At 39.4% G+C, this 15987-nt stretch overlaps 1 protein-coding gene across 7 annotated transcripts in view; it reads right to left on the reverse strand.

Moving 5' to 3' along the window:
* The window catches only part of hlk (hulk), a 267521-nt gene that overhangs the window by 146669 nt on the left and 104865 nt on the right, over window positions 1-15987 (reverse strand). For 4 of the 7 annotated variants that reach the window (XM_076192757.1, XM_076192762.1, XM_076192761.1 and 1 more), the window contains one exon: window positions 9348-11234. The exons of the other annotated variants lie outside the window; for them this stretch is intronic. In XM_076192757.1, coding sequence (XP_076048872.1) covers window positions 9348-11234 — 1887 coding nt within the window. The remainder of the gene's footprint in view (window positions 1-9347; window positions 11235-15987) is intronic. 7 annotated transcript variants of the gene reach the window in all.

Raw genomic sequence — 15987 nt, forward strand, 5'->3', positions numbered from 1 at the left:
CCAGTATTTTCTTCACCATTTCTTCATCCAGGTATGTAAATGCCACTTTGATTTTCTTATCAAATTATAAGTTTCTCCAAAAATTTTGTTTATATGTTTATCGGGGACATATTATTCATAATAATAACTCCCAGGTTCTTCTCATTTTCTATGTTTTTAATTTCTTCCTCTCCTAATTTATATGATCCCACTATTCTTTTTTTGCTTCTTCCAAATTCTATTATACAACACTTCTTAATATTGAATTCCATCTCCCACTTCCTACTCCATTCCCATACTTTATTGAGATCACTCTGCAGTGACTCACAATCTTCTACAGTGTTCACTTTTTTCAACAACTTTGCATCGTCCGCAAAGAAGCTCATATAACTTCCAATTCCTCTATCCATATCATTAATATATATAGCAAACATTAGGGGCCAGAACTGTTCCTTGTGGAACTCCACTAATCACTTCATCCCAATTAGAGTATTTGTCTCTTATCACCACTCTTATTTTCCTTTCATGCAAGAAGTCTTCCATCCACTTCAGCAGTTTGTCCTGTATTCCTCGAGCAGTTTCTAATTTCTTTAGCAATTTCTTATGTGGCACCTTATCAAAAGCTTTTTTCAGGTCTAGAAATGCACAATCAGCCCATCCATCTCTTTCTTGTATTACATATATTAGCCTTGAATAGAAACACATCAAGTTTGTGATGCATGATTGTCCTTGTCTAAATCCAAATTGACTTGGATTTAGTACATTATTTTTTTCCAAATGCCTTACCCATCTAATTTTGATTATTCTTTCACAAATTTTAGCTACCGTACTTGTAAGAGAGACTGGTGTAGAGTTAGTAGAGTCTTCTTTGTTTCCTCCCTTTATATATTGGTACTATATTTGCTCTTTTCCAATCTTCTGGAACTTTTCCTTCTTTCAATGAACTGCTTATTAGACTATGTATTTTGTCTGTTAGTTCATTCCTGCATTCTCTCAAAATCCAGTTTGCCATTTCATCTGGACCATGCGATTTCCTGACATCGAGTTTACTCAAGTGATTCATTATTTCATTCCTTGATACTTCTATCTCATAGGGGGACTTTCTCCTCCCACTCGATATCTCTAGGTTGTATATTCTCCCTCGTAAACACCGATTTAAAATGCTTGTTCATAATTTCTGCCATTTCTATTTCCTCTGTGTATTAAACTCCTCCTTGATGTAGTGTCTCTAATTCTAGTTTGTTTTTCAGTTTGTTGTTTACAAATCTGTAAAATAGTTTTGGTTGATCTTTACATTTTTCTATGACATCTTTTTTGTATTTTCTCCTTTCTTCTCTGCACACTTGTACATATCAATTTCTATAACTAGTATATATTTTCCATTTTCAGGTCTTTTGTCTTTTTTTCATTTAATCCAAGCTTTATCCCTTTTTGTCTCTTAACTCCCAACATCTTTTGTTGTACCAACACTTTACATATCCTTTTTCTTGTTTTTGTCTTGGAACATACTTTTCCACTCCTTTATAAATTTTTGTAAAAATATTCCATTTTTCCTCTACTGTTGTTTCCCCCTTGTGTATCCTTTCCCTGTCTGCTTTTTGAAAGAATTCTCTTATTTTATCAAAATTTGTTTTTCCATACATCAATCTTCCCTTTCTATGTTAATTTTTTCCATGCATTTTTCTTCATTTAGTTCCAGTTCAACCAATATGTTGTCACTTTTACTTATTGGTGTCTTATATTCAATCTTGTCCACTATTTCGGGTTCTGATTTGATTATTAGGTCCAATCTTGATGGTTCTTCCTTAATTCTATACCTAGTATTCTCTTGTATCCATTGTGTCATTGTATGTTCTATAATCATATCAAGTAGTACATTTCCCCATAGGTCGTCTCCACCCTTCACTGTCATCTGTTCCCAGCAGATTTCTTTACAATTAAAGTCACCCATTATAACTATTCTTCCTCCATCATCTTATTTAGTGTTATCATTTTGTCTTCTAACATATTTTTGTGTTCTCTCTCTTCCCACAAAGCCGTTTTAGGCGGCATATAATTTACTACAAACTTCCTGCTCTTCCCATCCCTGTCTTCCACTTCCATCATAATCATCTCTACTCTATTCTTTCCATATTTACCCAGTTGTGTTTACCTGGTTGTATTTTGCGGGAAGGGGAGCTATGCTCGTGGTGTCTCGCCTTTGTATCTCGCAGTGTCTAGTTTGTTTTTAAGCTCATGAATGGTTTTTGCACACACTATTATCTTGTCCAGTTTGTTCCAAGTGTCTACCACTCTATGTGGAAAACTGTTTTTTTCAGATCTCTTCTGTAGCTATGTTTTTTTTTATTTTCTTTCCATGTCCTCTTGTGCTTCTCCTGTCCCAGTTTAACAAGTCCTCACATTTATATTCTTCTTAGTCAGGAACATAACTCCACCCCCTTGTTTTACCTTTCTCTTTCTAATCCAGTGATTATATGCACCATGTCCTACACTGTTAGGTGGTAGTGGACCTTTCAATTTTGTCTCTACAATTCCCATTATGTCTGGTACTTTTTCCTTCAGGTAATCATTCACTTCATTCAAGCCTGTTATTAAGCCATCTATGTGTAAGACACTTTTAATTTTCTGCTACTTCCATTGTGTTTTCTGTTTCCCTTCCATTTTTCTCTGCAATGAACCATTTCCTTACTTTCATATCCACTACTCTCCAATAGAATTTCTCTTTTTCTGACTCTGTTCTGTTCTGGTTTTTTCCCTTAGCTTCTAGTATTTTTGTTTTCTCATCCTCTCTTTCCTCTTTATTCATTTCTCTTTTTATCCATACCTGTTTATACTGATCACTTTTTGCTAGTTTCTCTGTTTTTGCTAGGGTATTCCCTGCTGTCGTTTGTGACCTGAATTTAACCTTAATTGGTCTTGTCTTATTTGTATTGTATTTCCCTATTCTATATATTTCTTCAATTTCCCTGTTTCTGGTTCATCCTCTTGAACTACATCTAATATCTTGTTTACCTTTTCCTTCTCTTTTACTCTTGTCCTATTTGGATTATGTTTCTCTTCCATCCCTGATATAATTATACTTTTCTTTTTATCCGCTAAGTCTCTTACTATATTCTCCTTCTGTCTCATCACTTCTCACTCATGTTATCTCCACTTTCTGTTGTGTTGTTCTTATCTATATTTCTAATTTTAGTGTCTTTAATGATATTTTCGACTTCACCTGCATCATCTGCAGCCCTTTTGTTGACATTTCTTCTGACGTCCAAGGGAGCTCGTTCATCTCCTTCCTCATTTCCTTCCATTTTCCTCAGTAATCTCTCCCTTTCTCCTTTTTCTTCACCTTCCCACTACACCACGAGCTTTCCACTTCCCTACTAATACAACAAAGGCACTCCCTCATTGTTGAGATCCACGAAATTTGCAGTTTTCCTGGAGTTCCAAACTTCGCTGTTACTTTGACTGTCGTGTGTGTGTGTGTGTGATTCACCTTGGTCTTTCACCTTGGTCTTTGGATCACGTGTTGGACTCGTGATCGACAGCTATTTCCCTCACAGAAGAGAGGTCAGAGCTTGTATGACCGATCTATGAGTAATGCTTTGACCTTACACGCACACCCCCCCAACTCCCCGCCCACGAGAGTTGGAGTAATGACTCGAAGCGCAGCGATACTGAAATTATTTTCAGCCCTTGGCAGGATTCGAACCCGGACTGCCGTAGTGACAGTTTGGGACTCTACCAACTGCGCCACTGAGTCGTGTGAAATTTACCTAGTTGTATTATATGGGAAGGGAGCTATGCTCATAGTGATCTGTCATTGTACAGTATGTCTCAACATCTAGTTTGTTCTTAAATTCTTGTATGGTTTTTGCACATACTATTTTTTTTTGTCCAATTTGTTCCAGACATCTATCACTCTGTGTGGAAAACCATTCTTTTTTAGATCTCTTCTATAACTATCCTTTTTGAGTTTTTCATGTTCTCTTCTTTTTCTTCTGTCCCACTTTAATAAATCTTTTTTTGTGAAGAACTTCCATAACTTTCATGATTCTGTAAATGGCCAGTAGATCTCCTCTTTCTCATCTTTATTCCAGGGTTGTTAGTATCAGTTTGGACAGTCTTTGTTTGTATGTCAATTTTGAAAGTATTGGTGCCATCTTTGTTGTTGCTCTTTGGATTCTTTCTAATTTCTTTATATTCTTTTTTGTGCTGGGCGTCCATAGTGTTGCAGCATATTTTTCAATCTTGGTCTTATCAGCGTGACTAATAATTTGTTTACCATTTCCTTATCCATGTAGTTAAAGGCCATCTTTATTGTTCTTAGTAAGTTGTAGATTTCTCCAACTATTCTGTTTATATGCTTGTCTGGTGATGTGTCTTTGCTAACAACTATTCCTAGGTCCTTTTCCAAGCTAACTTTTTTTACTTCCTTTGTACCAACCTTATATTGCCCTGATATTCTATTTTTACTTTTTCCAAACTCCATTATACTGCATTTCTTGATGTTGAAGTTCACTTCCCACTTTTGGCTCCATTTCCAGACTTTGTCCAGATCTCTCTGAAGTGATTCACAGTCTTTCTCTGTACTTACTTTCTTTAGTAGTTTTGCATCATCTGCAAAGAAGTTAATATAACATTCAACATGTTCATCCATGTCATTTATATATATGGTAAACATTATCAGAGCTAGTACAGAACCTTGTGGGACTCTACTTATTTCTTCCCAGGCTGAGTTTTTGTCTCTGACTACCACCCTCATTTTTCTCCCGTTCAAGAAATCTTCCATCCATTTCATTAACTTTCCTTGTACATCTCCTGTTGTTTCATGTTTTATTAGTTTCTCGTGTGGTACCTTATCAAATGCCTTTTGTAAATCTAGAAAAGCACAGTCAGCTCATCTGTCCCTTTCTTGTATTATGTCTATTAGTCTTGAATAAAAATAAATCAAGTTGGTAGCACAAGATCTTCCTTGTCTAAAGCCAAATTGTTTTGGATTCAGTATTTTATTTTTTTCCAGCTGTTTAATCCATCTACTTTTGATAACTTTATCACATATTTTAGCTATTGTGCTTGTAAGGGAGAGTGGTCTATAGTGTGTATTTACCTAGTTGTATTTTACGGGAAGGGGAGCTACGCTCGTGGTGTCCTGCCTTTGTATCTTGCAGTGTCTAGTTTGCTCTTAAACTCATGTTTTTGTGCACACTATTTTTGTCCAGTTTGTTCCAAGTGTCCACCACTCTATGTGGAAAACTGTTTTCCTTCAGATCTCTTCTATAACTATGTTTTTTTTTTCTATGTTCTCTTGTGTTTCTCTTGTCCCAGTTTAACAAGTCCTCTCTATCAAGTATTTCTGTGCCCTTCATGATTCTGTAGCTGGTCAGTAGGTTGCCTCTCTCTCTTCTTTGCTCCACTGTTAGTAACTCAGTGTGTGTGTGTGTGTAAGATGGGGTTGGGAAGTGAAGATGTGGTAAGATAGTTTGGCAATGTGTGACACTAGGGTTGACTGACTAAATGACGTTATCTCATCACACATATCTATAATATTGATATTTTTAATTTAAGTAATCTGACAATAATTAAGATACTGATGATATGATTAAAATATTAATGTGGATAGCTGTGGATTTCAAACAATACCATTAACCAATTCATATTGACATTGACTGCCAAGTCCTACTTCCACTTTAAGCTGTCAATATTCACATGCAACCTACATGCCAGATGATACAAGTTTAGTGCCTTCTAATTAACATGAAAATTTAATTATGTAGAGCAGCCAATTTCTAAACAGTATGGATAATTTATATTTTTATGTGTGCTGATTATATTAGAGATATTTATGCTGTTTCAAAACAGTCATGGATAGCAAAATATTGTGATCCTGTGAGATAAGATGGAAAGAATGATCTCCTCACCAGTCTTTAGAATCCATCAACATCTGCACTTCCACCTGGAGGTACAGTCATGAGGGGCCAGTGCTTAGACTTTGGACTGGGCCCAAAACCTTTCAGCCAGGTTTGATTTTTTTTTTCTACTTTCCCACATAAAAATTATGACAACCAGCAACTTTTCCTCTCCTCTTTCTAGCTGAGAAAATTATAACAGTCCCACAAATGGAGAAAAAAAAAACATTAATTCTCTCCTCCCATCACAAACATAATCCATAAAAGTTCAAAAGGCATCCTTATCTTTTCCCAAAATCTTCTTGCATATCTATTTTACTAAGGAAATTTGATGTATGCAGCCTCCTTTCCTAAACCCCTACTACTTTTCTCCTATTTATTTTCTCTGTCCCCTTTTACTCTTCTCAATCATCATGCCTTAACAATTACATTCAGCTGACTGATCCCTCTAAAACTACTACATTCATATATATTCCTTTTTTCTTTGTATAGTGGAAGTAGACTTACTCATATCCTGTCTATTGGTATACTTTCTTCCCATAGACCCACATTAATCAAACTCATTAGCCAACCCATTCTATTACTTCTTTTGTAAGGCAATCCACATGACAATTAGGTGCCATTCCAGCTTTTATAGTTTTCAATGATCTTTGCATCTCCCCTCTTATAAATCTGTCATTCTCCTCTTCCATGACACCAATTTTTCTGGTATCTCCAACTGCCATAATCAAACCCTTCTTATCCTGCTCTTCATTCAGTATATCCCAGTAATACTCTACCCTTCTTCCCCTTATTGCCTTAATTTCTATTTACTATCCAGAGTACGGTAATCCTTTAACTACTCTTCTCTGACTCACCCTCTTACTCTTTTCACTTTTTAAAAAAAAAAATTAATTTTTCTCAGAATTCTCCATCAAACAGTTACAGGACCATAACTTACATCTGGTTTTCTCTTTGATTTCCTTATTTTGTGTTTTGCTTTTACTATCTTCTGTACCTCTCATATGCTTACCTAGTTCTACTATGCATTTTCACATACTTGGTCCTTTTTTTTGCTATCAATGCCTTTCCCTTTTCATCCTACCATTTGCTACCTTGTTCATTCCTATCCTCCTCATCCCACATACCAACTTGGCACACTTCAACAATTCCTCCTTAAAACATACCCATTCTTCCTCTACTCCAGTTTCTCTTTCAAAATTCACTACTTTCCATACTCCTTTCAGATTCTTGTATTTATTTTCTTTTTTTAATTTAATTTGCTCAATTTCAGTACTCTGCCTCCTCTTTTGTCCTTCCTCCATTTTTCGTCCAGTCTGAATTTTCTTTCTACTAGACAATCTGACAATCTTATGTTCTCATCCCTGAATAGATTTACACCCAGATTTCTTCCAATCCTTTTGGGTATCACTACATATCCCATTGACACCCTCTTGGCTGCCCTCCCATCTACCACCCTGGCCCACATATACTTATGCTTGTGTTTCTTTTTAAGGTACTTGGCAAAGCTCTTTGACACATTACTTCAAATTAAGATCAGAGACAGACATCTACAACAATGATAAAAATGGCTAATAAACTTCTTAGCAGGTAGACGGTGTAGTGTAAAAGAAATCTGAAACTAAAAGAGAATACAAAGGAGCAGAAGGAACAGTGCTCTCACTTACACTATTCAACCTTATCATAAGTAATCTCCCAACACCAGATCCAGAACATAGCACCAAAGCACTCACCTGTGCAGATGACATAATAATAACCCAGCCTAACAACAACACAATAGGCTTCTTAGACAAACTAGAACAATGGCTAATGAATAATGGAATGGGGGTCTCCCCTTAAAAATCATCAGTAACATTACTCTCTCTGGATATCATGAATAAAAGAAACATCCAGTAGTGAAATTATATGGCCCAACCTTTCCATTGGGAAAGAACACAAAAATTTTGAGCCTCAGTTTTTATATTCATATAATATTCAACCCAAACATCAAAGACCTGACACTGAAAATCAAGAAAATAAAAATGCTTAGTTCTAAGCATGGACTTTGGACCGTAGAGGGAAACTAATTGCAATATACAAGCAGTTCTTGGGAACCACACTTGACTATGCCTCCACAACACATTTCCCAACTATGAAGAAAATAAACATAATCCACAAGATATACAAAATAAAACAATGGGAATAATAACAGGGTGCACTAAAACCACCTATATTAAACACCTGCTCACAGAAACCAAAAGCTTCTCCATATAACATCACATAAAAATGATAGGTACATAGTTCTATGCAAGAGCCCACAACCCTATTACCCATGTTATTACATCACACAAGGACAACTAACTGAATGAAAGAAAAATTAAGTTATTCTTTAAACATCTACAGCAACCTTCCACTTGCAACAAACAGTACATCCATAAAAAAAAAAAAAAAAAAATTACACTCAAATCACAAAACAAGCACTCCAAGACAGCCACCAACCACCCCTCCCCATCAAACCTTTCCTGACACTAATCCCACAGAAAAAAAGATAAATAAATGTAATAAAATAAAAGTAATAATAATAATCCCCTGCAATCATTGCCTTGGAACCTCTCCATTTCTTCCAACTGCTGATGTATGGACATTGAGCTAGCAGATATCTGCACCCAGAGCCACCAGTCACTCCTTTCCGAGGACTTGTCTTGATGTCCAACCCCTGGTGGATTGCCATAGTCAAGCCATGGTCCAGTGGGCCACACATCACAAAGAGATTAGCCCCTTCGCCCATGCCTTCCAACTGTAAATATACCTCTCACCCCCTTCAGTGTTTCTCTTCTATCTAGGTACTGCCCCACATTGTCACCTTCCTAACAGGCATCAATAGTTCATGAAAACAAATTGAAAAAAAAAAAATATATATATATAAAGGATGTGAAGAAATTCAGTTTTCTGTATAGATGTGTAAACTCCTGGAATACCCTAGAGGATTATATAGCCCAAGCTGGTACCATACATGAACTTAAAACTAGTTCTGATGGCTGGAGAATAGGATAAACGATCTCATAATTGTACTTTTCTAGTATACTATGGACAAATATGCCCAGATTAGTCCCATCCCTTCCATTTCCCATTAGGTTTTTCTTCTCCAGGCTTTGCTTTGCCACCTCTTTCATTCACTCTCTTTAAGAAAGGGTGAAGAAATTAAGATACCTCCCTCCCTTTCTTTTGGTTTTGGGGGTTGGATGGATCTGCTGGGATAGGTGGTTGGCAGATCCCTTCATGAAGAAGTGTGCAGTAGGTAAAAAATATATAGAATATATGTGTATGCAGGCATGCATATCTGCTTCCAATACAAATATTATATGGTTTTTAATCAGATTCCTTCATGACTGTCATGATGCTATACACCTTTGCTAAGAATGACATGCTGGACTGGAGGCACTTTCAGCAACACCTACACAACATGCACACAAACCTGACCTGCCTTACTCTCATCTGTATCGCTGCTCTCATCCTCTTCATCAGAACTTCCTGCAACATCACCCTCCCCTTCGTCACTTTCTTCATCATCATCATCATCATCATCATCATCATCATCATCATCATCATCATCATCACCATCATCATCATCACCATTATCATCATCATCATCATCATCCCTGATTGCCTGCTCACTCATATCTTCATCAGAATCTTCACTCCCATCTTCCTCATCTTCTTTCTCCCCACCAATTTCTGTGTCTTGAATAGCTCCCTTTGTATCTTCACTTTCCTCTGCTTCTTCAGCACCCTCACTACTTTCATCTTGTTCATCATCATCCATAACATCATCTACATCTTCTTCAATATCTTCGCTTCCATTTTCATCGTCTTCTCCAGAATCAACATCTACACTACCATCCTCCATGTGTGGTGCATCTTCCTCACCCTGTTGGTCTTCTGATGAACTGGATGGTTCACCCTCCTCTTCTTCTGGGCAGCACAAATAAGCTTTACCATCTTCATTATCCTGGTCATATCTGAAACAGTCTTTATCTACTTCTTCCTCATGTTCTTTATCTGCTCCTATTTCTTTATCAGTATAATCCATTTCCACAATATCATCTTTTTCTCCATCCTCCTCCTCCTCCTCCTCATCATCATCATCTGCCTCTGCTACATCTTCCTCTTCTGACTCTGCATCACTTATCTCTTCATTGTCTTCACTGTCTTCATCATCACTAGTATCGTCTTCATCCTTTGCACTTTCCCCTTTATCTTCATTGTCTTCCTCATCTTTCCTCTCATCTTCCTCCTCATTTTCTTCATCATCATTATCTTTCAATAAATCTTCCTCCTCCTCATCATCATCCTCATCACTGTCTTCCTCTTTATCAGCATCCACTTCCTCTAAATTTGTTTCCTCTGTATCTACATCTTCCTCCTCCTTTGCCACCTCCTCCTCCTCCTCCTCATCATCTTCAGATTCATCATCATCATCATCATCATCTTCAGCTTCATCATCCTCATCATCATCCTCATCATCCTCATCATCATCATCATCAATATCTTCAGCTTCATCATCATCTTCAGCTTCATCCTCCTCATCCTCATCATCATCATCATCATCATCATCATCATCATCATCATCATCATCATCTTCAGCTTCATCATCACCTTCAGCTTCATCATCATCATCATCATCGTCGTCATCATCTTCAGCTTCAGCTTCATCATCATCACCATCATCATTATTATCATCTTCAGCTTCATCATCATCATCATCGTCATCATCTTCAGCATCAACATCATCTTCAGTTTCATCATCATCATCATCATCATCATCATCATCATCATCATCATCATCATCATTTTCAGCTTCATCACCATCTTCAGCTTCATCATTGTCATCATCATCATCATCATCATCATCATCATCATCATCATCATCATCATCACCATCATCGTCATCAGCTTCATCATCATCATCATCTTCAGCTTCATCATCATCATCATCATCATCATCATCATCATCATCATCATCATCATCATCATCACCATCATCATCTTCAGCTTCATCATCATCATCATCATCATCATCATCATCATCATCATCGGCATCATCATCATCGGCATCATCATCATCATCATCATCATCATCATCAGTCTCAGCATCACTTAACTCTTCATCATCTTCACTGTCTTCATCTTCATAGATATCTTTGTCTTCATCATCATCTTCCTTATTCTCTTCTTCACTTTCACTTATGCTTTCATCTAATGTATATTTACCATTTTCTTCATCACTCTCATCACCAACACTTTTGCCATTTTCATCTTCAATATCACCATCGTTAAATGGGCCACGCTGTTTCTCTGCTGCTTTCAATGTACTGCCTGAACGGAAAGGTCATATGCATAACAAAGGTTGGTTCTAAACAGACTTTAAACTTATTTGATTATTTCATGATTTCAAATGCATGCATAAAAGAAAAGAGACATAAGAGGAGAAACAGAGCAAGAGGCATTAGTAATGGCAAAATGTTGCCTCAAGATCATTTACAGATTTATATGAAATTTACAATTTGAATGAAATGCTATCTGCATGCTTTGAATTCAAGTCATTACAGCTTTAATGATGCAAGTATCAACTGAATCATCCAAAAGCCAGTTCACTTATTGAAAGACTATTGCTTTTACTATTTATCCAATGTTGTTAAAACAAATGTAATAGAATTTGTCAGAACAAAAATTCACTTACAAAGTATTAGAATTGAAAACCAGTCACTTTCACTTTATGCTATAGAAAATACAATAACTTAATCTCTTTTTCCTTATTCCATTAATTTGGTTTATGAGAACTGAATCTGTGATTATCATAAGTTTCTACAGTGAATTTGTACTCATGCACTACATTTATACAGATAAATGTGAAGTTCTGTACATGTGCCCTCTTGATATTTGGCTTATAAATTCAGCCCCCCTTGGGTGGCATAGATATATGGAAAGAACAATCAAGCTGGACACTGGTTGGAGAATCCTATTTGACCTATTTTGAAAATGATTACAAGCGATGAGAATAATTAACATTTTTGGAATGCCTCTTAGACATACTTCAGCAATAAAACACTCTTTGTATTGGTTGGGGATTAGATGGCTCTGAGTAGGAATTTTGTTCCTGATCAAATCTTTTCCCTTTAAGCAAACACCATGAAGAGATTATCAATTTCTCATACTGAGTCCATTTTCCAAGAATATATATATATATATATATATATATATATATATATATATATATATATATATATATATATATATATATATATATTTTTTCATATCAGAAGACAAATTGACAATTATCAACCTGGATTTTTTATCAAAATGCCTGGTGATGGAATTTTACATCATTCTTGGGTTTTCTTTTGATTTGTTTTTGAATGTCAGTTTTTTATTTAAGTTTTGATAAATATCCACGAACTGATACATACAATTCCTGAAATATAACTTCATAAAATTGAAATTAAACATTAACAAATTATTTGTTAAAAAGCATTGGTATTATGCAAAACAGGATTTTGAATCTAATCACCTTTTTGCTGGGTAGATTTGATATGTATAGAATAATGACGGTTCTGGGTATTCCAACTAGAGTAGAGGGCCATTGGCAGAATGCAGGGGCAATGTCAGTGTGCCACTGTAAGGTATTGTGGGGGCAATTCATATATGGGAGTGACATGTACGGTCACTTCTGAGAAAATATATCATCTGTATGACATCACATGCTCTGAAGATCAAGATGCCCCACAACATTGCCATTTTTATTTGGCACCTGGTTTCTTGTATATACCAGATAAAAAAAATTTTTTTTTGAAGGTCCAACATAAATTTTCGGGTTATTAATGCAGTGTCCCATGATTGTGAATGTCATGATTTATTTGTTATATGGCTGAATAATGAGAATAGCCATATTAACATGGTTCTAAGTGAAAACAGGGGCCAAATAAATGAAAATGGCTCCTTGAGGTATGAAAGAAAGATAATTTTGTCAGGGGCCATGCTTATGAGGGCGATCCATACAGTCGAATTTTGGACGTTAATTTTAATTTATTATCATTATTATTATTACAAACGTTTATATGTTGAGATAATAATGAAATTATATACCACATGGAAAATAGTGCCCAAGAAATCAGTTATTTATTATTTATTTTTATTCAAGTGTCATTTTGATACATTTTTACCATATTTTTATACCTACGTTACTTGATTATATTTTTATACATTGTGCGGCGGTGGCGACACGATTCGCCTAGCGGGCGGGAAGTACAGCGGCGCGAACGCTGCATTTGCGCCCGGCCCAGAGCGTACCCTGTGCATAAGACGCACCAGCCGATATAAAAGACGGCGGAAACGGCCTCTCGTGGTGCCAGATTACCTTGAGGCAGTGACGATTGTCTGTCGTGCACAGTTTCACGCAGTTTAATTCACACATGGGCCACTTGCACGACGTCCTCTGGCTCGTGCGGACTACACGGGGATAGCTGTGATGTCTTGTTTGAAAAAAAGAAGTGTGATGATTAGGAGGACGAGACGGTAGATAGGCTACCTAAGACAAAGATCAGTAAGTGTCTTGTGCCTTCAGACGAAGCCAGCGGCGACGACGGAAGGAGCACCACTGAAGACGTCTACGCAGCCTTTACTGAGGCAAACGACATTGGAAACAACGAAAGGAGCTCACCAAGGCAGACAACAGCGTCCCCGCCAATAGCAGCGACAATGGAGACGGCGGATGGACAGTGGTCGGCGCTGCCAAAAAGCAACGCGTCCCTCGAGTGACATGTCGCCCCAAGTTCAAGCTAGGGGAGACCAGCGGCCACACCAGCCAATATCAGGCCGTTTCATCCCTCCAGCGAGACAACGAAGGACTAAACATGGCCATCAGACCAGACCTGAAAGGGGAATGTGTTCTCACCCCCAAGGACGGCGAGAGCACATCAATGATGCGTACTCTCGCACAGGGTCCCACCCCCAAGCTAGTGCTGCTGGACCCCAGTGACAAGCGCACCTTGGCCATCGTCCAATGCTTTCTAGTGGATATGCCCCTGGAAGCGGTGAGGGACTACTCCAGCGTCCTCAACGCGGAGTGCATCCGCAATACATGGGACAAAACTACAACCCGCCAGGTTCTGGTAGAGCTTGAGGGGTCCCTATCGGAAAAACTAAACCTAGAACCATGGAGAAAATACACCCTAAGGCCCTATGACCGTGAGCCGACACGGCACCACAAGTGCCAACGATACAACCACCTGCAGAGTCTCTACCCCAACACCGCGAGGTGTGGAGTGTGAAGCCTAGCACACGCAACGGAGATGTGCATCGAGAAGCATAAGGGAAACCAGGTCACCACAGCTTGGTGCCCCAACTGCCAAAAGAAGTACTACGCGTGGCATCCTCGCTGCCCAGAACGGCTCCCCGGTGACAGGCGGAACCATGAAGGCGAAGGGCGGATCGAGCCTCCCCCAGCATCAGCAGCAGCAGCCCCGGTTTGTGCTTGCTCCCCCACCCACACGACCAGCTTGGGGGCAGGCATCTACCCCCAGCCAAGGGTTTGGAGGAACAACCCCATCCTCTCCTAACCCAGGCCCAGCCCTGAGCTAGGGCCCAAGTAGAGACCCACAGACCTCAGCGCAAGAGACGCCGGCGACGGCAGAGGAAGACATCAGCGACTATAGCAGTCCCAGCAGTGAGAACCGCCCCTGCAACTCCCACCACCACCACAGTGTCCCCAGCTGAACTCCTGGCCGGAAACAAACCACTAAAGTTCGACCGTCTGCCATCTTACACACATCACTCCAGATGTCAGGCGCATTTGTAGCAATGATCAGACGCCTGCTACAGCAGCCAAACACTGTACCAGGCAGAGATGAAGACCTGTCTTCTCTTCTTTGAGAAGTAGTGGTAGCCACTTTCGAGGGCGCATTACCCTTCCCTCAGTGGCCAGCCAGGACACCCACCGACAGCTCCTCCCATCACCACCAAGATAGAGCAGAGTAACGCACACACGGGACATTCTCCAGCTCTACTTGACCTCGGCAGCCTGAAGGTATTCCAGTTGAACGTGTAGGTAATCAGTAACACGCAGCAATGACTCCAGACAATTATGGAGGAGGACATGGATCTCATGCTTCTTCAGGAAACCCTAGCACCGGGGGACATTAAATGGAGGATAGGGGGCTATACGGTCCACGCTGTCCCGCTTGGCAGAGAAGTAGCACACCATGGTTACATAGTGCTGGTGAAGAACAGTCTGCCACACCATAGGGTTGCACAAAGCGTGCACTGTGGTGAGGGCGTGAAGGTGATGGCAATGAAACTCCGTGACCTGTCGCTCATCTATAACATCTACAGGAGCACAGGGAAGCCGTTGGAGGTCGATGAGGTCCTGTCACTAACTACCTGCAATATTATAATAGCTGGAGACTCCAACGCCCATCATCCACTGCTCCACTCCCCCTTTCCGACTAACCTGGCCGGCTGCTAAATGGCCACTACGTTGGAAGAGGCCAAGGACATCTCTCTTCCAAATACCGGGGAACCCACCCACGTCCGTGGGGGCAGACCAGATCTCACGTTGGCGTCCAACCTAGTTTCCGGAACTACTTGGCAGGTTCACACTACTCACCAGCGACTACTACGCTATCATCACCACTCTAAGGGTCGCGGCCACTCCCAACAACTCGATGGGACCTACAGAGGGCAGACTGGAATCATTTCCAGGCCACCCTGGAGAACTGGTGGAAAGAATACGACCCGCCGGAGGACCTGGACCATCGAGAAGCAGAATTCATCGCAGCGATTGAGAGAGCTGCAGAAGCTGCCATCCCTAGATGACATCCGGTACATCGACGGTGTCGGAACTGGTGGTTCTACAACGAGGAGGTCCGGGAGCAGAATCATCTCGTCAACATCCACCGGAAGCTGTACCGCAAACGATCCACCCCCACTAACCTACAACTGTTGAAGGAAGTAGTGGCACACGCTCGTCAAGTCTCAATCCTGGCCCCCCTACACCCACACATCTTTGGATTCTCCAGGGGGTATAGGAACAACTGACAGTATTATGACCATACTGAGTCACGCAGACAACCGC

Source organism: Oratosquilla oratoria, chromosome 11 (genome assembly GCF_046742065.1).
Source record: "Oratosquilla oratoria isolate Oo_2021 chromosome 11, ASM4674206v1, whole genome shotgun sequence".
NCBI classification, from domain to species: Eukaryota; Metazoa; Arthropoda; class Malacostraca; order Stomatopoda; family Squillidae; genus Oratosquilla; species Oratosquilla oratoria.